General features: G+C 48.2%; 1 protein-coding gene across 8 annotated transcripts in view; it reads left to right on the top strand.

Moving 5' to 3' along the window:
- CADPS (calcium dependent secretion activator) overlaps window positions 1-21,296 on the top strand; it is a 220,138-nt gene extending 198,842 nt beyond the window's left edge. For all 8 annotated transcript variants that reach the window (XM_075762315.1, XM_075762310.1, XM_075762314.1 and 5 more), the window contains 2 exons: window positions 18,089-18,193; window positions 19,955-21,296. In XM_075762315.1, coding sequence (XP_075618430.1) covers window positions 18,089-18,193; window positions 19,955-20,134 — 285 coding nt within the window. In that variant the 3' untranslated portion in view covers window positions 20,135-21,296. The remainder of the gene's footprint in view (window positions 1-18,088; window positions 18,194-19,954) is intronic.
- Window positions 21,297-21,842: the final 546 nt, after the last annotated feature.

Genomic DNA, 21,842 nt, shown 5'->3' with positions numbered 1-21,842 from the left:
TGTTGACAGCCAGCCTGTAGTATTAGTGTTTCAGTCTCCTTTAGGGTATTTGTCTATATATCGATTTCTGTTTGAAGCAGCTTCTGTTCCTACTTTCCTTCCTTTCATCTCTCAGCAGTGCCATTTCTCAGTCTCCCAGCTCTGGAACTGTAACAACCTTCCTCGCTTTCTTTACTTGCTCGTTTGCTTCCTCAGTGTGCAGGGAAAGCTGCTTTTTTTCCCAACCAACCTCCTCCTTCACTCGATACCTCTCTTTCTGCGCATTACCTGTCCCTTAGAAACCTCTTCCTCCTTTACAATTCCCACTCTTTCTTTCCCCCGTACCTTATCGGATTAAAATGGAACTTATCTCTCATGTCAAATGTTTTATCACATTATATCAAGTGGCATGAATTAGAGTCAAATAATCTTACTGTGTACATCTACTAGCATGACCCATATCCACTGAGAATGCCTCATTCATGCACGGAGCACAGCAGTGCCTCCTCCGGGCGCCGCGCGTGCTCGCTCCGGGGAGAGTTTGCAGCGCAGAGCACCAGACGCAAATCACCCATCAAGCAGGCATGGGGAGAAAAAACAAAACATAAAACAAAAGACTGTCGCTTCCATCTGCAGCGGGCCTGCGAGTGCATTGCTCGTTTGTGTTGAAATTTATTCCACGAGCAGTTAAATTTCCAGAGCTCATCTGGACTGTTCTTTTCAATGCCCACACTGCCTTTTCCCTCATCCTTTCCCTATGATTCACAGTTGGTGTGTTCGTACCCTTTGGGCCATTTTTTCCAATTTTCAAAAGGCTGTAATTAGCACAAATGCTGATTTCTGTTTGATCTGCTGGTACTTAGTTTTACCAAGCCACATTTTAAACAAATTAACAATTGACATTAAAAAAAAAAAAAGAGCAACTACCTTGGGGAAAGCAAAAAGTGCAAAAACTTTCTTTTCCTCCCTGCTTTCCTCGAATCTCCCTCGTCCATGTGCAATAAAACAATTGAGAGTAGGGTTTTTACGTTGCTCCGCCTGTTTTGACCCACGCTGGCTGCAGGCGGGAGCCGCAGCGTGTGGGAGCTGTTCCCGTTCCCGTTCCCGTTCCCATTCCCCGTGCCAGCAGAGCAGCATTGGGACCCAATGCCGCCGGCACCTTCGCACATGTCTCATGTCCGTGAGCGCACGCCCGTGATGGGGGGTGAGTTGCGGGGCCCTTGGTTTGCAAGGAAGGTTGGGGATGTGCCGAGCCCTAGCCCCCCAAAAATTGGAATTACGTTTTGAGCGGTCATGAATTGTCTTCACCAGGCTGCAGCTGAAGCAGCGCATTGCCCCGAGGCCAGCTCTCGGCACGGCTGCGGTGCTGCTGGCGGGTCAGTAGCAGCGGGGTTTATGAGTACATGGGGGTCACCGGGGCCCAGACCCTGTTTAAATCGGTGCTGTGTTCACCTACGTTTTGGTACAAATGGGAGCAAACGCTCAACGCTGTTGTCTTGAGCTTGATCTCAGCCACAGTCCTACAGCCCTCCCTCACCTGACGCAGCAAAGGAGCGCGACCACGGGGTCTTTAAGCTCCGTTGGTATCTGCACCGATGGTTGTATTTTCCAAGGTCATTTTAGGTGCTGGCTACCTTTTTAACAAGAAAGAGAAGAGGAATAATCAAAAATGGTATTTATGATGCTGAATTAGACTTGGGCCTGGTTTTGTTCTCGCTTCCCCCAGCACAGCAGAGGAGCAATCCTCTTAGCTGCGGAGTTTCTCCAGACAATGAGATTATTAACACTTTCGAGGCCAGCTCCTCCGCTGGCTTAGTGCAGCGATGCTGGCTCACCCCAGCCGAAAGCTTAGTCCGGTTTTAGGCTGTTATATGTTAATACATGCAGCGATGGCAGGTAAACAGCTTAAATCTGCCTGCAGGCAGTTCCTCTGCTCGCAGCGGGGTCACGTTAGAGGCACTCGCAATATAGGGCTAAATGCCCTTTCTGCGCAGTCGTGAGTAGCGCGAGAGCAGAGGTACGCCGTGCGAGGTTGCCTATCGCACATTCAGTGGGGTTTGCAGCTCCCGGGACATTCCTAATCCCCGCACTTCTCCGCAGTCCTGCCCAGCATTTCCATTCATTTCCCCTCTTTGTTTCCTCGCAGGAGCAGAGGGTGCAGAGTGTATTAGGCCGTCTCCCAACAGAAGCGGGGTTAATGCATCTTTTTTTGGCATTTGCCATGATTTCTTAGCTCAGAAACCATCTCTCTCCCTCTGCATCGTGTGCCCTGCTCGCAGGGCTGTGCTCTTTGGGAGATCCTGGTGTTTGCAGAAGATTACTGTAATATTTCTGTGTGGTCTGTGTGTTAATCCTCTTAATTCTGCAAATTAGTCAGGGTTTCCCCCCCTCCTCCCTGAAATAGACTCATCTTAATTTTAAAAATCTGTATTCTTGGGATCATTGAACGAACAGATTGATTGTGGAGTTCTGCTGGTAATCAAAACCTAACTAGCTTTTTGGCAGTGCTGTTTACTGCAGAGTAACATGACTTATTTACTTGGCCTGGCTCACTAATTTGATAACATTTAAAGCTAAAACACTGTAATAAGGCCCGTTGGTAGAGAGCAGTAGTTACAGAAGAGTTTCAGAATAGTATCGTAGCATCCGCTTCCTGTGCACGGCTGAGCGCTTTGGGATTTAAACCGCTGTGAAACTTTGCATGCAACGCAGAGAGATCGCAAATTCTGTGTAGTGCCTGATAGAAAGTAAAATTTTATCACTTTTTCCATAGAAGGGGGGCAGAATTGACATGCTGATTGTGGTTGTTTATAGGAACGGTGAGGCAGAGGCAGGCAGGTGTAGCTTAAACATGGGAAAATATCTTCAGAGTCATCTTGAGTCTTCAGACCAGTCCTGCAAAATTCAGGTCCCCTTTGGCTTGGGACACTCAGAATTTCATAGGGTCAGAGTTTATACGTCCGTAATTTTGTCTGAAGGCGGCAGGAGTTTTAGTTGTAAGGGTTGTGCCCTTTGGTGGAAGTTATTTACACACACCCATAGATACTGGCAGTATAGGTTTCAAACCGTCAGAACATACGTGATCCAGAAAGTCTGTGATTGACTAGTAGATAGTGTGAATGCCAACCTTTCTTCCTCATAAATTGGTAAACACTAATGTAAGACATAGAGAGAATATTTCCTCCCCAGCCACAGGCGAGTAGCACGTACACAAAAGGCTACTGAACGTCAAGTGAGCTCCCCGAGATCCTGCGAATTCCAGCATCCTGATGCAGTCCCTAAATAGCGCAGATGGCATTTTTCTCTCTGATGATTAATTCAATATCTTACCGAAAAAAACAAAAACATGCTTTTGATATGAGAGATCAAAACACCAAGAGAAGCTCCTAAGATTGCAAGGACCTAAAAAAAAAAATTAATTTATTTTTTTCCTCCTTGTACTTCTTGAAGACACCAGCCTGAGTAGAAGATAAGGATTAAACCAGATGTGCTTAGTGCTAGTTCATCTGCTTAAATCTAGCAGTCTCTGAGATCAGTGATTAAAAAGCCATCTCTAACTTTGATGAAATCCGCCGCAATGGTAATACTGTGTCTCTGATCGCTTTCTTATGGGCCTCATGTCTGCCTAAACCGGACATAGAAAACATTTCACTGGAGATGATACATGGATTATATGGGTCAATTATACACTTAATCTGCCTTCTGGGGATTAAATGTGCATAGATTGACCCTGCGTATTTGGCTTGTCCTTGGCAGTTATCAGATCAGGAAGGTTGCCTTTACCAAAAAGTCTGGTAAGAACTTAATCACGCAGTGATACAGGCTGCCGAGGTGGCGGCAGTCGCCGTGCTCGGTGCAGAAGGCAGTTTTACCACTTCACTGTCACTGTGTACGTTCGGCTTCCTCAAAGGTCCGTGTCAAAGCCGGGATACCAGACGGAGTATTTTCTCCTGAAACAAGAAAGCGAGCCCATTCGTCTCTGCAAGACAGAGGCGGGTTTTTGTGGGTTTTTTTTATCTTGACGGCAGAGTAGGATCGGCAGTGTCCGGGCGGGCGATGGGGGAGACTGAGGTTTTGCTCTGCCCTGTGCAGAGGGACAGTCACCCCATGTCCTCTCTCAGCAGCGCAGGAGAAGCCACGGCTCGACTGTTAGAGGAGCCAGCATCTCCTTCCCACCGCCCTCGGGCCGGCACAAGCCCTCGGGTGGGGATCTAGCGCCAGGTCCTGTCCCTCTGGCTCAGCTCAGCTGGGTTTTTAGGAAGCCCCCGAGATCCCCAAGGCTGATATCGCAGCTGGGGGGGGTCGGTTGCCTCTCCCCAGCCCAGAGCCCAGTGGGAGCACCGGGCCTGAGGACACGGCTTGGGACTGTCCTCGTATGTCCAAAGGCAGCCACCCTCACTGGTAACTGACCTCTGAGTATTGGAGATAGTGAGGATGCGGGGCACTGCGCAAGTCTCAGACCAGCAAAATTCTCATACAAATTTCCAGGAGCCTGACTGAGCAGTTCTCACCGCTTTACTGGAGGAGCCACAGGCAGCTCAGCAGATGTTTCAGTACCTACTGGTTCGGAGCCTGCTATCACACCTGACTATACAGAAAAAATTACAAAACACAGACTGACAGCTAGATCAGTTAATTCAGCAAGTCCTCTGCAGACATTTAGGCATTAGCTTATTCTTAAAATCGAAGCTTTTGCCTTCAGTGGGGTTACTCACTTGAATTTTGGCAGCTCCTTCAAGGCGTGCTTGCAGGATCATGGCATTTCTTGCTAGAGTGTAAGCCTTGCACGGCACAATCAAATGCCAAAAGAGAGCCCTTCTCACCCTCCCTTCTCCTACCCCTCCTCGAACCTAAAAGCCTGGTCGTGAGTCAGTGGAGCTACTCACTGTGAGTTAGAATTACTCACAGGAGGACGGGTTGCAGGATCAGGGGAAGAACGGATATCAGTCTGCGCGCCGGGCTCCCATCTAATATCTGCTTGCAGCCGCACTCACCGCTTTCTCTTAGACAGACAACAACCTGTTTCCCTCCTACGCAGCTAGACTGCTCATTAGGGCACTAACTCTCTCCCACTCCCATCCTGATATGGCCTCCACCGAGCTATTTCTTCTGCGTTGTTTTTTGCTTTTCTTTTTTTCCCCTTTCCCCTCCCTTCCTGAGTGAGTTGTGAAATGAAGACAATTAGGCAGATTGATCTCAAGGAAATGCAGCTTTTTTTCTCCCCGTGCATCTTTGGAGGAGCCGGAGCAGCGCAGCTCTTGCTGCAGAGGCTGCCGCAGCCCTTGGCTGGCTCGGCACGACTCGGACCTGGACCTGGAGTCAGTCCCACTGCAGGGACCTTTGCTGGGAGAAAAAATTGTGATGGCCATTTTCTGTATATCTTCTAGGAAGGGACAGATTCTTTTTCTGAGGGGGCACAGTGTGCACCGTGCTTCCGCAGCCTTTTTTCCTCCTATGTGCCCGCTCGCAGCCACGCAGGAGCGGGGAGAGGAGCTTAGTGTGGACATCGCTCCTCAGAGCCAACCTTGTCCTTTTTTTACTCCCATACACGAGCTTCTCACGGCAGCAACCATGCACTCCCCTTAGCAAGGTTTCTTTCCTGAAGTGCTCGTTTAAGTAGGCTCCATTTAATTTATTTTACGGAGAGTCTTAATAAAGTCCTAGATCTGTCACTGGATTTTACATGCTTGTAAGGGGTTTTTTTTCCCCTCCTAAATGTCTTTATCGGAACAGCTTTTCATGTTCCAGTAGACATTTGGTTGAAGACAGTTAATTTGATTTCTTTTCCAGAGGAGATTTTCCATTAATCATTCTAAGAAGGCAGACTGATTGCTCCGTTACGTTAAGGTCAGCGTAGGCTTGCTAACATCATCCACACAGTTCTTTTGAGCATCAGAGATGTTTGGTTCAGGGCAGGCACTGAGTGAAAGATCATTTATTTCCCGATAGATGTGAGCAGCCAAGGTAGGTTTTGTGGCAGAGGTGCCGTCGTGCTGTATTGCAGGCAGCAAGGCATCCTCAATCCAGAGAGAGCTTTCTTCCGAGCGGCCTCTCTGCTCCCGGACCGGGAGCTGCCTGTGCACATTTATAACTGCGTACGAGTCGCGTAGCGCGCTCTGAGCTGAAGCTGCCTTCCAGCTTCGTTTAAGAGGCCTTAGCTAATCAGAGCTCCAGTCTTGTGGGTCGTCAGGAAGGAGAGCCTGAAGGTGCTGGCGTTCCCCGTGAACCCCAACCCGCACGGGTGCCAGCTGAGTCTGGGGGTGCGAGGAGCATGGGAAGGGCCGGGACATCCCGGTGCAGACAGATGTGCGGGGCTGACCCCCAGCTCGACCGGGGCACAGCTGCCGCAGCCGAGCCCCCCCGCTGCCAGCAGCTTTGCTTTGCTCCCTCCCTCCGGGCTGTGCAAAGGGCCTTTGCCCAAAAAAACACACGGTGCGCGCAGGGGTGAGCCAACAGCCCCTGCACAGACAATGACAAATTGTCTGATTTCCAGCAGTGCCTTCAATCCCTCTTTTTCTTCCCCGCCCCGCAATCCAGCCCCACACAATCACTGCCGTTGCCCGCGCCAGCCAGCAGTGCGTGCGAGATTAGCCGTCCCAGGTCACTTCATTTCTCTTGATCTGCAGCTCTTTCCTTGCCCGGTGCCCCTTTAAACCTCGCCCTGGATGTATGATATCAGCATTCAAAAATGCTTAGCAGGACTCGGGCAGGGAGTGCATTTTCTCCAGCGGGTAACCCCAGGAATGATCCCAGGGGAGCTGCTCCCTCCTGTGCTCAGGACTGAGATACCTTGGCAGCATCTAGCTATATTTTTGAATTTGCAGGCTATAAAAGAGCCAGCTAAAGTCTATCAAGTCCCACTTTGTGACAGTTTTCAATTCAACCTGAGAACAATTACAATTAAAGTATTCCATAGCATGCATGACTGTATTGCATCTTAGTGAGCAACTTTGCATCCAGTTATACCACCACTGCCTTGCACTAACAGAGCCTTAGAATCGGGACAGAAAAAAAGCAGCACATTGTGTGGATATTGTGTTTTACTAAGCTGCTTTATATAGAAGCTCAGATTTTAATGTGTCAACTTCATTTCTTTTTTGAAAAATGGAAATAAGCAGAGAATATTTTATAGGTTAAAAAAAGTATTTGAGAACAAGCATCCATACAGAAGTGATTTTGTGTATGTATGCGTGTGTGCACGCCTTCATCTTTTTTTCTGCAGAAGCTCTTTCATTTAGGAAAACCAAGGTCTGCAAAATCCTGCAAAGCAGCAGGGTTTTTTGGGTTTTATTTGACAGTTCCCAGCAAACACTGTGCACTTTGCTGAGCTGTATCTGCAGTGAAGGGAGGGAGGGCCCAGAGCCAACCTGATGGTGCACCCAGGGCACCGTTAAGAGCTCAGTGCCCTGCGTGCAGGTACGTGGGATGCTGAGTACCAGCACACCCTGTGTAGGCAGGGTCTTCAGGATGCACGTAGCCAGGACAGGCTTTACCTAGTACCAGAGGTATAATGCAGTGCCCGAGGGTTGGGGCTGTCCTGTCTCGGAGAGGAAAGGAGGCACCCACGGAGGCTCTCAGCCTGCTAACCTGCAGGTTTAAGCACAGGGTGTCCCTGGTTAGAGGATGTTGTGAATGAGAGAGAAGTTAGAGGTGCTGCCAGGACCGATGTCAGCGGGCTTCCTTCCCGGACAAACTGTGAGCATCGGCTACCGCATCCCCCTGCACCCTGCCGCAGATAAATAGCTGTTCCCACGCGGGTCTCCCTCGCAGTTTCCTCCCCTGCTGCCCTGCATCCAGCCCTGACCAACACATGGTCCGAGGGTTTGCCCTCCGCAGAGCGAGTGTAGCAGCACGCGGCTGGGCTTTATTCGGAGACGGTCAGCGAGCGGGCTGGCGTAGGTGTTTGCTCACAGCAAACCCCGGTGCGCTGGGACCGGGGGCATCCCCGGCTGTAGGAGGAGGTGAGCCCTTTCAGTGAGATCCTCCCCAGGGGAGGGGGGGGCATTGGCATGTCCTGCCTGGGGCTTGTCCCCAGAGCTGCCCTGCCCTCACCTCTGCCAGGGATGTGAGTACGTGGCTTTTGCCTAGGCGGAGATTTCTAATGTCTGGCTAGCTGACGTACAGCTCGGAAACGCCTGAGTAAGTGCAAGCCCTTGTATCCCCAGCAGCAGAGTTGTTCCTCCTCCAGAGAAGGTGCAGCACAGTCTGCAGGTCCCTTTCTGTCTCTGTCTGGCTGTGTACCTGCGGTGGGAAACCTTTGTTTGTGTGATGAGAGCACACGGATTGCCTGCAAAGCCACTGACAGGCAGAGTAAACAAACCTTCACCCACCGCGGCGTGTGGAGTTGCGGCTGCACAAAACACGTGTAGGTGTCAACTGGTTTTCTGCAGCACTGAAAGCAGAGAGTATTAGAGATGATCTTCTTGGGTGTCTTTATTTGCTGGGGACTTTGCCGTGAAAGATGTCAATCCTCTTTTTTCCTTCTCAAAAAGGGATAAAATTAAGAGTGGAGAGAAATTTGCAGCGAGGAGCGTGCAGGATGCGTTGTGGCCCTTTGGCTCACAGGGAATTAGTGCAATCCCACCAGCACATGCAGAAAACGCACCCACAAGGAGTCCCGCACCTCCCTCCCATTAACACCCGTGGCACCGGCCTGGCGAGCCCCGTCGGGTCCAACTTCAAGCCAATTAAGGGTGAAGCGCCAGCCTGAGCGCACCCTGTTGCTGAGATCCCCAAACAGTGGGTGATCTCAGGTACCATATGTACTGCAAAAAGCGTGCGGCACTTCAATGCGCTTGGGTCTGCATTTCAGCTTTCATTCTGAATTCTTTTCCCTGTTTGAAGGCAAAGCTCTTATGTGATTTAAAGTTTTTTTGTGGTTTATTTTTGGGAAGAGAAGGGGGGGGGAAGATAATGTAATTCGGTGATGCCATTTGCATCCTAGACAGATGATGAGTCGCTCTGGCTAGCAGCTTAACCCTATTATGCAACGCTGGGACCGTGACTTTATTAAATAATAATACAAATTATTTTAATATTGAGCCCCTTGGACTTTGTAACTTCCTCGTATAGTTACATTGGCAGTGTGAATGAAATTGCATAGTTAGGGAATATAAAATAGAGTAAAAGGCATCCAGAAATCACAGCACTGGGGTGGATGTTGAAGAATACACTGTGTGTACTTGCAGTGATAGCGTTATAGCGATACCAAAAATCCCAGAAAAAAACAGTGCAGCCGTTTACTTCAGTAATAGCTGAGTGTGAGTGTGACCTGGGAGACTCCAGACAGATTCACAAGGCTTTGATAGAATAAAGTAATCAAATTTAAGGGAGGGGAAAAAAAAAAAAGACCACCCTGGGCTTCAGGGGATTTTTATTAAATTGTTAGCACTTTACTAGATTTCTAGAATTTAACATAGAGTTTGAGAGGTTTAATTCAGAAAATGAGGGGCATGTTGCCTCTTGTGAGGACTGCTTGCCGGGGTGTAGGCAGAGCCCTGCCGAGCACGGCTGACGGAGGATTTGCTCGTACAGGCAGGGTGCAAGCGTAGCGTCCAGAGTTTGGCAAAGAGTTCACACATCCCAAACACTTCTGATTTCTGCGCTCCATTTCTGAACGTACCATGCCGAAGACCCTGCAGAGAAGTTAAATTAGCACACTCCAATCTGTTACCAAAACTTAGATTTATTTTCTGAAAGAGAAGGTACTTTCAAAAGTGTATGAATTTGGGGGGGGAATTACCTTTCTGATAGCAAACCGAGGGCTGCCTGTAGCTCTCGCGGTGCTTTGCTGGTGTGTGTTCCACAGAGCTACGCCGAAAGACCTACTTTTGGTGTCGACTTTTGCATGCCTAACGAGAGTATACGCACTTAAAGAATCACGTGCGATAGAAAAGCTACCTAATGATCGGGCAGTGTTGTTACCGGCAGCCTAGCAGGACGATAACTATTTATTTACTCTTTGCAGATAATGTTCTGTTATTTTCTAGTCTTTGGCAATAGCAAGAGAGCATCTGATATATACAATATTGGTGTGTATCCAATTGTTTGTGAACATCCCAAGTTTTGAAACATGGTTGTGAGAGAGGAATATAAGCTTAAGCTTGAAAGGCTAAAAAGCAGAAAGCCCCACACGTAAATGCTATTATGTACTTAATGAGGCAGGGTTTAAAAAAAAATCAGCCACACAAGTTGGTTTTATCAAAGAAAATGTATAAATAACAACCAGTGATTCAAACTGCCTCACAAAGGGAGAAGCAGGGACGGGAAGCTAGCACTTCACTTGTGGCATTCAGATAATAGTATTTACTACACTAATCTTTTGGGCTTAGCAATTGACAATCAATATATTATTATCAACAAGCGTTAACACAAACAAAAAGCTTCCATTTCTTTTTGAAATGTGTCCCTTAAGTCCCTTAAATTTAATTAAAACCGGACAGCTCTCCCTCTAGTACAAATTAGAGTTAAAATCATATTAAATATTTGTTCTACGAGAAAACAAAAGTGTCAGCTTGTGCTACCGGGTTTGGCTGCTTTTTTTTTTTTTTTTTTGCATTTTTTTTTTTTTTTTTACACACAGAGGGAAAAAAAAAATACCAGCTACTCAAAGTTAAAATAAAGTCTCTCTCCCTCCCTCCCCGTCTCCCAAGACTACTGTCTATAACATGTTGTTCCTTATAGAAAGTGGGATATGGTGGCATTTGCTTGATTAACTTGCTCGACAAAAGTGACAGCTGCTGTGGGTGCATGTAGCTAAGCTGCACAGCGCAGTTCCGCCTTTGTACATCTGTCAGCAAAAAAGGAGGAATAAAGAGTGAAAAGAGACAAATTGGTCCCAAAAGGCAATCCATTCAACTCAGGAGGTTTGCTCTATTCAAGCACTCGCTGGGAATCTCAAGTGCTAGGTAGCTTATTCAATTTCATTCATTCTTTAGAATGAGCCCACAAGTGTTTAATTTCTTATTCTGTTGAATAAAAAGGGGGAGCTTTTTTTTTTTTTTTTTTTATTGGAAGCATTAATTGTAAGACTAGCTGATCAATGCCTGTGATATTAACTCATTGCTTATTTTCTGGTTAGCTGTGTGCTCTTAGATGCTTAGCCACTAAACTTCATTTCTATAACGTGGGTGATGTCACACCGATTTCTTTGCTTCTGGAAAACCCAGGCACTCACAGAGATGCAATACTCGGTTCCGTGAGCCTTGGCCCCTGCCAGGCTTGGGGTAACGGGTCAAATCCTTGGCAGGTGTAAATCAAAAGAGTCACTGGGTTATTATTGATGCCACCCGTGGCCACGGCTGGGACGCGACTGAGCCAGATGCTCTTTGCCTGTGGGGCTGAGCCCCTGACCCTGCTGCAGGTTTGGCCCTCCGTGCTGGAGGGGGTTTTGTAGCTGAAAATGCTGATCTGCCTTCGGATGGCTCTTCTGGTTCCCCAGTGAACGGCTGCGGAGGGGGAGCCCGTAAGCAGGACACCGTGGAGTGATACCCGGCGCAGAGGATGGGTTTTGTTGAGTAGCGAGAAGAGTTGATGAACGCGTGGGATGAGGATTGCTGTGCGGCACATCTCCACTTGCCGTCCAGAAAACGTGTGCTTGCAGGGGAAAGATGTGCCTCTTCCTTCTTCATCATGTGGCAGAAGGTCCATCCCCGTCTCCTCATCAACACTGGGGACCAGAGCTACATGTGCACCTGAGGGACCGTGGCTCTTCACCCACCTTGACTGTGCCACGTCCTCCTCCAGGGCCACCACCACCTCTTAGCTCAAGAGTTTCAGGCACGCTTGAGTCACCAAGGCCGTGTCCCCGCTCTTCCCTCACCTTCCCAGCTGTGGGTCAGCCTTGGGGACAGTGGGTCAGCCTTGGGGACAGCAGGTCACCTTCTGCAGCAAGACAAAACCTGGGTTTCCAAAACATCACCTGAGAAATAGCAGGAGGCATGCTTCATCCCACCACTGCTTTCATCCACATCCAGCATCCCGGCTGAGCTGCCCTTCAGAGGAGGCTCTCAAAGTCAGATCGTGTACACTGCCGTGTATGTTCAGGCTTGCTGGGAACACCTCTTTTGGTTTTTTTCAGGAAAAGAGTAGGAAACTGCGTTGGTCATGAGGCTCTACGCTTCACGCTTACTGTCTTTGCCAAGTCTTTGTAATGGCAGTGACTGCCTGGATCAACAGTGAAAGAAATGTTGAGAGAAGGTGGAGAGGAACACGCTGGTGACCACAGAAGATCAGCGGGACAAGAATGGTCCTTCCGTGACTGCTGTCAAGCAGCCTGGGCTTTGGGTTCCAGGCCTGCAGACAGCATCGTGTGTACCAACCTGGCTGCGTGCACGTACGGGGCATGCCGAGAGCAAACGCAGGAGCACGGTCCCTTGGGCAAGCACACTGCACCAGAAGAGCTCCTGCTCCCATTCACCGAGCAGGTCTTCATGCACCGCAGGCAGCTGTGTGCGCAGCGCTGGTCCCTGGAAAGCACGGCCCTGCTGCGGTGGCCGCATCCCTACCTTCCCTGCGGAGACGACACCTGCCAAGGGGAGGTGGCTGCCGTGAATGCGTGTGACAACGCCGAATACCGAATTTGATCTCAGAGCCGCCCAGGATGGGGATGGACAGGGCTCTGTCGGCTGTCACGTACTGTCAGCAGTTGTAAATCAGCACAGCCTCGCTGTGCTTTGCACCAGCTGAGCTCCTGGCCCATTGGACGGGGATGCAAACACCAGATACAGAGTCGGTAATTTTTTAATTTTTTTTTTTTTTTTCCCTGGCTAATCAGGTCACTTTGAGAGAGGGCTGTTGCCCGAGAGCAGGTTCAATTTTCCTTTGGGAAATAAGACTCATGGTCAGCACGTTCCTCTCTCACTTCCCGCCTCCGTGGTCCCCTCGCTCCACACTGGCCGGCTCGGGGATGCTGCAGAGGCAGCCGCCCGGCATCCAGTCCCTCACCTTGGAAACACCTTGAATTCAAGGGTTCATTTCAAAGCCGCCTTTCAGCATTTCAAAACAAGTCTGTGTCCCAGACAAAGAGAGGGAGCCAGCCGGCGTTCGGAGCCTCCTTGTGCAGTGTGTGTCACAGTTTTAAATAGATTTGGCCTGCTTGGATTGGTTCTGGTTGGAAAGCGAGTACTGAAATGAGAGGTCATAGGGGAGAGTTACTATGGTAATTGAGTAGTATCACCAGTAGTTTTGCTCTTATGAGCATTAAAGCACATAATAATAGACAAACAACAGTGGTTAAAGCAAGCAGGTAGGATTACTATGTTCTTTTGTCAGAAGTATATAATGTCTTGTAGTCAGTTTTAAAGACTTCTCAACCCCCAAATCCACCCAGCAGTCACCTGCTGAGTAATTTTGTATGCCTAATCTCTAGCCCTTAACTACAAGCTTTCTGCTAATTTGAGGCAAATGGGTATTTTTGACACTAAATAGGGCAGTAAAGAATCCCTGACCTAGAAAAACTCCATTCCAAGGCACTGAGAGCAGAAAAATATTCTTTCAGCATCCTTGTGAGACCTTTGGAATGACATAAAATAGCTTTGACTAAACTGTGCTGCAGCCTTCGATTAATGGTTTGCAGAAACTTGCTGAACATCCCTACTACAACTTCCCCCATAAAACTTGTCACTTCAGATTGCCATCAGCCACCACAACAATAATCATTTCATGCCTATTGCTAATTGCAAGCACAGCTGAGGCTCAGCGGGGTGCTCTTGCACAGTCCCAGGCCTTTATACCAGCCTCAATCTGTTGTATGGCACTTGTTCACACACAAAAAAACTACCAGTAAAGGCAGAAAGAGGCAGAGTCACAGGTTCCTTGTAATCCCTCTGCTACCCTGCTGACAACCCAGCCCTATAAGCATTCCTGGTTTTGTCCCACTCTTTACAAAAGCTGAAGTGACCTTAAGCTACTAGTATGTAAGCTTTTGAATGAAGAATACAGCTCCTTCAGGTGCCTTAAGAAGCAGTGTTGCATCTGGCTTACGAGATTCTGTTTGCAGCACCCCTGGGGTGAGCTGTGGCTTCCTGTAACATGTAAAATATGAGTGTGAACTCAAGGTTCATGGCAAGGACCAGGAGGTCATGCTTCCATTCAGCTCACACCAAAGAAGACGGGGGTTTGCAGATGTTCCTGGGTATGTGTAATGACACCACCTCCCAGAAAGTGCAGGAGCCCAGCACAGGGTGCTTTTTTTGATAAAATGTGCCACACTCAGTGTGTTACTTGCAGATTTATTCATATCAATTTTTGCAATTTATGTATTCAGAGACAAACTTGCTATTTCAGCAACTTATTGATCATAGTTTTGCATTCAAAAAAAAAAAAAAAAAAAAACCAGGAGGGGATGAGGAAGCTCATTGCTCAAGCTGGTTGGGGTGTTGGATGGGCAGCCATGGAAGCCCACCCCTTGGTGTGCTCCAGCTCCTCTAATGCCAGTGCAGGAGCATCCCAGCCAGCCCATGACCCATCTCATCTACCCGGGCTAGCACCCAGCAGTGATGGTTGCTGTGAAAGACAGAAGAGGAACAGGAAAACTAACCTGAACCCCGGTCCCTTCCCTGCTGACGTCCCGGTGGATGTGTGGCATCCACTATGCATCCACCAGGATGCTCCCTCCACAGCCATCCCTCACCCTGTGCCCCCAGACTGACTGTAAATTGTCCTCTGAGTGACGGACAGGGATGCCAGCCAGCATCAGTAATGCGTGTGTGCACAGCGAGATATGGGGAGTTGGGGTCCACGGACCTGGGAGCACCAATGAGGTCTACTCATTCTTTACAACCAGATGTGAGGAGTTTTGAGAAAATATACTAGTTACTTTGGTGTGCCCGTGCCACAGCTGAGCGGGCGCTGGGGCTGCAGAAGTGTGCCTGAAATGTGTTGCAGCCCTACGGCAAGGCCCCAAAGTTCAGTATTTGGGCTGCGCCCTCTGCACCTCGTGTATGGGGACAAGCCACGAGGCTGGAGCTGGAGCCCCGAGGAATCCCGCGTCCCCGGCATGCACCCCGCTGCCCTTCGGGGAATGGCGGGCCCACCCGGGAGAGCGAGGCGGCCGGTGTCCCGACAGGACCACGCTGTGCTCTTTTGTCTGAAATGATCACGTTTCCATTGCGGAGCATTTGGCTTTGTTGTTGTTTTTTTAATAATATAATCATATGCAAATGTTATCTTCTTTGGTAGGTTAGTCATGAATCAGAGGGCTTGTGCGTCTTATAGCACATCAACACTAGTGATAGCTAAAGGGAACATTTAATTTATGGGCTAACTTATTTTTATGAATATGCAGGGCTTAAATTCAGCAGTTGGTGTGTGCTCTATGAAGTGACGTGACGGTTTTGTGTATCAAGATCAATGAATTAGACTTTGTCTTTTTCTCATAAAGCAGAAAGTCTTTGGAGTAACTAAGCTTTGAGAAACAGAGCTCCTTTCAAGCAGACAAGCAATACGCCTGGCTGAGCCCTTGTCAGCCGGTGCTCGAGAGGAGAGGGGTACGATTCGGATTCGGCTCGGGGGAGGTTGCATCTCCCCAGAATCCAGCGTGTTGGAGTGCCGAGCAGAAACACAGAAAAATGTTTCATTTTCCTTAGTCTGAAGGTCTCGCAGCAGCCAAGTCACCTTGCCGATAACCTCCGGGCAGAGGTTCTAATTTCTGTTTCGGATCCACACAGCCGTGTAGGTGTGCGTGGCATGGGACGAGCAGAACAGCAGGACCTTTCCCCGCCGGGGACTTCTCGTCTGCTTTAGGGCTGACATAAACACCCGGCAGATCGTTTTGTGGAAGACGAGAGGCAGCAGTGGAAGGGAGAGGGCGTGCGTAACATACGGTCGCTTCGTTCCTCTGTGGGTTTTGATTTAAAGAGGTGGTGGAAGGAGGTGTTTGGGCAACCTGGGCGTCTGTGTGCCAGCACAGCCCTGGGTCACAGCTAATGCCACCCGAGAGCATGACTCATTTAGGCATGCTGATTGCAGGAAAGTAACATTATAAACAGTAAGGATCTCTCTGTTTTGCCCACGTGGGCCCCCAGCGTGACAAGGGAACGCAGGCAGATCCCCCAGTGACAGCGGTCGCTTTGTGCCACCCCCTACCAGCTGGCTGCCATCTGTCCTGGGTCGTTGTGCCCACACCCACAGGCACCCAGGGCTCTCTGGGGACATCCAGGGATGCTCCGAGGTCTCACACTAGTCTGGGGTTGGAAGCTATGAAGACCTACCAGACTTTCATGTCTCCTATGCTGGTCATGCCTACACCAGCTAACCAGGGTGCTTCACTCACAATTCAACCCCAATCTGACGTCAGGACCTCAGGTGACAGCTAACAGTATCTGAGCTTGACTCCTGTTACAGAGAGAGCTCCTGCTTGGCTGTCTCAGTTTCATTCAAGCTCTTAGCTCTTGCAGGTCTCCATCCTGGAGATCACAGGCCAGCAGGAATCTCTGCTACAAGTTGCACAAGGTGTAAGCATGAGCAAGAAAGATCACCACGTGCCATTTCTTTGGTGACTTCCATCCCTTTATTTATTAAGAGGTGGTGTAGAAATAGAAGTACAGGATCGTCTTCATCGAAGTGGGGGGGGAAACTCTTGCCCATGCAGCATGACTAACCTCTGCTGTCTACTCCAGGTGGAGGGTAGCAACTCCTGGGTGCATTACCATATGGTTTAATAATGCGTGTCGAGCCGGGCTGGTTTAGCTTGGACTCATTTGTGTGCTTTGGTGAGCCTTGTGCCAGCTTGTGGGTGCGCCAAGACAGCAGCGTCTGCGGGCCCCCATGCTGCCAGCGAAGCCCTGCTCAGTGACAGCTCACGGTGTCGGAGCCGCACGTCCAGCAGTGCCACCCGCACTCTGCTCGCAGGCAGGCGCTGGCGTCTCAGCCGGTGTTGAAGGGTGGAGGGTTCAGTTTTGCAATTGCCGATTATCCCGTTGTCCCCGTTCACCGGCCGTGCTGGCAGCTTCAGCAGCAGGAGGGGAGAGGGCATGTTTCTGAGGGAGACCCCCACCCAAAGGTGCAGCAAAAAGGGAGGCAATAACACCCAAGTTAGACTGGTGCAAGGTTTTAGGCTAGGTGCCTAACATGGGTGGTGATCAGGATTTTTATAAACTGCTCCAGTGGGGGTTTTTTTAATCTTTAACTGGTTCTAGATTAATTGCAGCTGGTCTGCAGTATAGGTTTTGATCTGTGTGTGTAAGAGTTCGCGAGGGAAGGGTGTGACTGTGCAGACCGAGACGTGGTGGGTTTCTGTACGCAGACCACTTTGTAATCAACCGTTGTGCTGAGCGCAGTGGGGAGGGTTTTGTGATCAGCACCCCCCCTCCAGCCCCAGCTTTTCCTTTTCTCGAGGGCTCGCTGCTCGTCTGTGTGGCGTCAGACGTGCAATGCCAGCCCTGCGTGAGCAGGGCGCTGATCCACAGCCCACCGGGGACTTCCTGCGCTGCAGGGCTGGCAGGCTGCTGCCACACAGCTGCAAGCCTTTTTCACAGACAGGCAGCAAAATTTCAGCCCCTGGAGGGGCCCTGTGAGCTCAGCAGCTTGAAACAAGCTCATTTCCTTGCTGCTTTTCCATCTTTCATAATTGTGAGGGTGAAACCAAAGCATTTCCCGTGCAGCCCGGGCAGGCGCCTGTCGGTGCTCGCACCAGCATCCTCAGCCGCAGCCAAACCCTGCCCCGCACGAGCCTCCCCTCTGCTCGCCGCCAGGGAACCAGACTCGCCCCGTGGCTGGTTATGGTTGAATTTCAAGACGGTAAGTTGCTTGAGTGTGTGTCTGACACGCTTAAAGGCAGGACTGGAACGGGTTAAAAAACAGATTGGGCCAAACGCATACCACTGCTGGCCAGTCCCATCAATGGCAAAATCAGATTACAAAAACCTTGCGGCGCTGCTGGTGGCCATTACCCCCTCCTAATAAGTAAGTTTGTTGTTGTTGTTGTTATTAAGATTTAAAAGCTCATGCATGGAAATTCTGTGTAAAAGAGGGTGCCCATCTGCCCCTCCAAGTCTGTCATATCCCGTGAACAGGCTGGCTGGCGGGAAAGGTCGGTGCCGACTGTGTTGTTCAGGGCACAGCACGCAGCCCTAACGTGGTTGTTGGAGAAGTCCTGTCTCTCTTGCAGCAATGGTACACCAGCTCGATGAATGTTGTCTGCACCTGGCTGACAGACCGCATGGACCTGCAGCTTCACATTTACCAACTGAAAACTCTCATTAGGATAGTAAAGGTAATCATCTGATGTGTTTTCGATACCATCTTGCTATCGGAAGGAGCGTGTGTGTATGCCTGCATGTGTGCGGCATGTTCTCTCAGGCAAACTGTCACCGGCAAACAAATTAAGCCATTCGTTAAAATTCTTAAAAATTAAGATAGTTGTGTGTATGGCACATAGAGAAGGGTAAACAGGAACTCGAAATGCATATAGATGCGAAATACAGGTGTGCAAATAAGAACAAGGTAACTGGTTGCATGAAAAAAGCAAAACTCTACTGCTATTCGACCCTACCTTTACAGTAAGTGCACCAAAATCAGCCTTTTTGTGCACGATGTTGATCACACCAATGAACTCCAGTGTTAAAATGGGTTAAATCAAACCGAAAGTTTTTAACACTGTTTTGCTAGAAACATTTAAGCCCGGCTATGGCTTGTGATTATCGTCAGAATGCAAATGAGGATTGTTCTCATAGTTAAGTGAAGTTGTTTCTTTTACAATGGGTGTATATAATCAACTCTAAGAGATCACAAAGGTGAGATAACATACCCTGAAAGTAACATTTTTTTCCTTGAGTGCACGTGTATGTGTATATGTGTGTGTGTGCGTGCCGTGGACTAATGATAATTATTTCAGTGTGAAATCGCAGTGGTTTACATGAAATAATAAGATCACAGAAGGGGGTAAATATATTTTTGATCATTTTAGGTTCTATCTAATGCTTTTTGGTCTAGTATTTTATAATGTTTATGGTCTTGTGTGCAGTGAACACATTGAAGGCATGAATAAATTAAAACTGAAATGTATTAAATGTGCTTTTCATAAGTGAAAACAACAGGCACAGACAAATTATTTCTACTTGTCAGCTAGCTGAGGAAAGCTTTCTTTCTTGTGCTTTATTTATACCAATATTACATTCAGAATCAGTGACAACAAATCCAAGGACTTTTAGCAGAACAGTAAATAGTTTCCACGCAGAGCACAGAACAGAATTAAATGAACTACGAGGCCAGAGTTATATCTCACAGAATCAAGAAGTTTTTAAACATAAATTTAAATGAGAGATGTTAATCATAATAACAAGGGAAATATAGCTAACTATGGAAATACAACCCCAGTTTCAAAATCAGGTGAAGAAAGAGAGATTTAAGAAACACATGCCGTATGCTTATGTTTATATATCAACAATTTTCCCTGGTATCCTGGACTTAGCTTATTTAATCCCAATACTGTGGGTAGGATTATTTAATACAGAGTATTCCAGGAACGTGTAATCACATCTGCAGTTATGGGCAATAAGCATTCTACTGCATGGAGAAAAATAACTGACATTACAGGCAGAGGAATGCATCCAGAAACCAGTGAGGTTGGCTGGAGCAGAGCCCTCCTCTGTTGCTTCGATGTCTTTCTAGACCCCAGCCTACCACAGGCGAAGCTCCCCTGAGCAGCCCCCAGTCCACCCCTGCTTTGAAGCCTGCAGGCAGCCACACAGCCCAGGCACGCTGCGGGCCCTGCAAAGGCAGGGCTGGAGTTGCAGAGCCGTAATTTGTTGCTCAAGGCACCCTAAAGGGACCTCTGCCACTGCCTCTGCGCTGCCCCGGGCAATGCGAAACGTCCCTGGGGCTGGGATTTTCCCGGCATGCCAGCCTCTTCCCTGAGTGGGCTCAGACCCCGGGCATGGGGGCACGGGCTCGCTCCTGCAGCAAAGCAGGGCAGCGGTGCTGGCCCTGACCTCTGTGCTGTCTCTTCCTTCCTCCGTGTCTCTCCCTGCTTCAGAAAACGTACCGGGATTTCCGACTGCAAGGCGTGCTGGATTCCACCTTAAACAGCAAAACCTACGAGACCATCCGGAACCGGCTGACGGTAGAGGAGGCCACGGCATCGGTCAGCGAAGGCGGAGGGCTCCAGGGGATCACCATGAAGGACAGCGATGAGGAAGATGAAGAGGACGACTAGGGAAGCTGGCCCGGAGGACCGGCTGGGGGTCGCCTGGTATCCATGCATGTACCTCGTCTGTAACTCAGTTAGCCACATTAGGAATTTTTATGTCAGCTCTAAATGCCCATGAGAAGTTTACCAATACAAATGCCATGTTAGCTGTGTGGTAATAAGATTAGCACCTCTCTTTGATTCATCGGTTTCCTAATTTCATATCTATATGTTCATAAGCAATATGGAGCACCATCGTTTAATACTGTTAATGGAAAAACTACATAGAAAACATGCTAGGTGTGTCCCTGTTATAATTAAAGTTTAAACAATGCTTCATTAATGTACTGTATATACATTGATGGTAAATTGTTGTGAAGATGAGTGAATCGAGTCCTTTCATTTCTTTGTTTCTCTTCTGTGGATGCCAACTGCTTAAAATTAATAAAAAAACAGCTTTGTTTTTAAAAGAAGAATGAGGCAATTACAAATGATTTTTTTGTTCTCTCTGTTCATTTAAAAACCAGAAAACAAACAAACCCAGACAGCCGTTTGAATCATTCTGCATCCTTGTTAATGTACCAGGCTCTTCCCTTCAATATGCAGTTAACTCCATAGAGGCTACATCCCAAAGGATTAGTCATTCTAATTGCCACACCAGATTAATCCTATCATTATGGATATATCATGCCACATTACAAGTCCAAAGCAGTTGTTTTATGTTGACATTTGCTCCTCTAAATGTTACATTTTTGTTTAAATTTCAAATAACCATGTATGTACAAAGACAACTTTAATTACAATCTTAGACTATACAAATGTGTTTATAATAATATATTGAATATTTATTTCGGTAGATTGTAACCATAATTTACAATTCCTCTGTTTCACAATGGTTTTTATATATGTCATGTACATTGCATTTTGACCAGTAACTGCATGTCCATCAGTTCCCTCCTCCAGAGCTTTTACTTTCTGTGTAAAATAGTGATCCATCTTGCTTTTTTTGCCTTATACAAGCCGACAGTTGTAAAAGTGTGAGAACTGTGGCTTCTCAATAAATAACTATTCAGATGTCCTAAGAATAAATTATGGAGTCTTTTTATGTCTGCCTTAGAAAAAAAAAATAAATTACAAGCTGAGATGTAAGAGCCCCCACCTCTCAGAATAAAGGCATTTTCTTTTCTCATGGGTGTTTTTACAGTTTATTAATTAAGAAGATGGTTTCCTGATTTGCTCCCAAAGGTCAGGGTGGGACCAGATTGTATATTCCCCAGGACATTTCTGCTGTCACCTCCGCAGTTCTTTCCACCATTATCTACTCTCTATGCCCTATGATTTGTCTCTGGACATCTAATTGATGGTCTGCTCTGGTACAGCCCCTGTCGTTACGTGGGAATCGGCCTTGCGTGACACTTACTTTCCACCAAAAGGCCTCAGTTTCTATTTTAACTTCTCCCAAAGCAGCAGATCGCAGCAGCCTGTGGGGCACGTACAAACACACGGCACCTCGCTGAAATTAAAAAGCAGGTTGGTTTGAAGGAAAGCATGTTAGGTTGGGAGTTTTCTGAGAGCTTTTGCAGTCACTCCCTCCCATTGGCCAAGTCAAACCAAAAATGACTCCTGCTAGCCCGGGTTTAAGTCATTTGAGAGAGAAGCAGAAGAGCTGATGTCCTTTACCCCCATGCACAGCAACCTGTTGCCACCCTAGGGAATAAGGACAAATGTTCACCAC

This window comes from Balearica regulorum, chromosome 10 (assembly GCF_011004875.1).
Source record: "Balearica regulorum gibbericeps isolate bBalReg1 chromosome 10, bBalReg1.pri, whole genome shotgun sequence".
Lineage (NCBI taxonomy): Eukaryota > Metazoa > Chordata > Aves > Gruiformes > Gruidae > Balearica > Balearica regulorum.
This window is presented reverse-complemented; position numbering and strand designations above follow the sequence as displayed.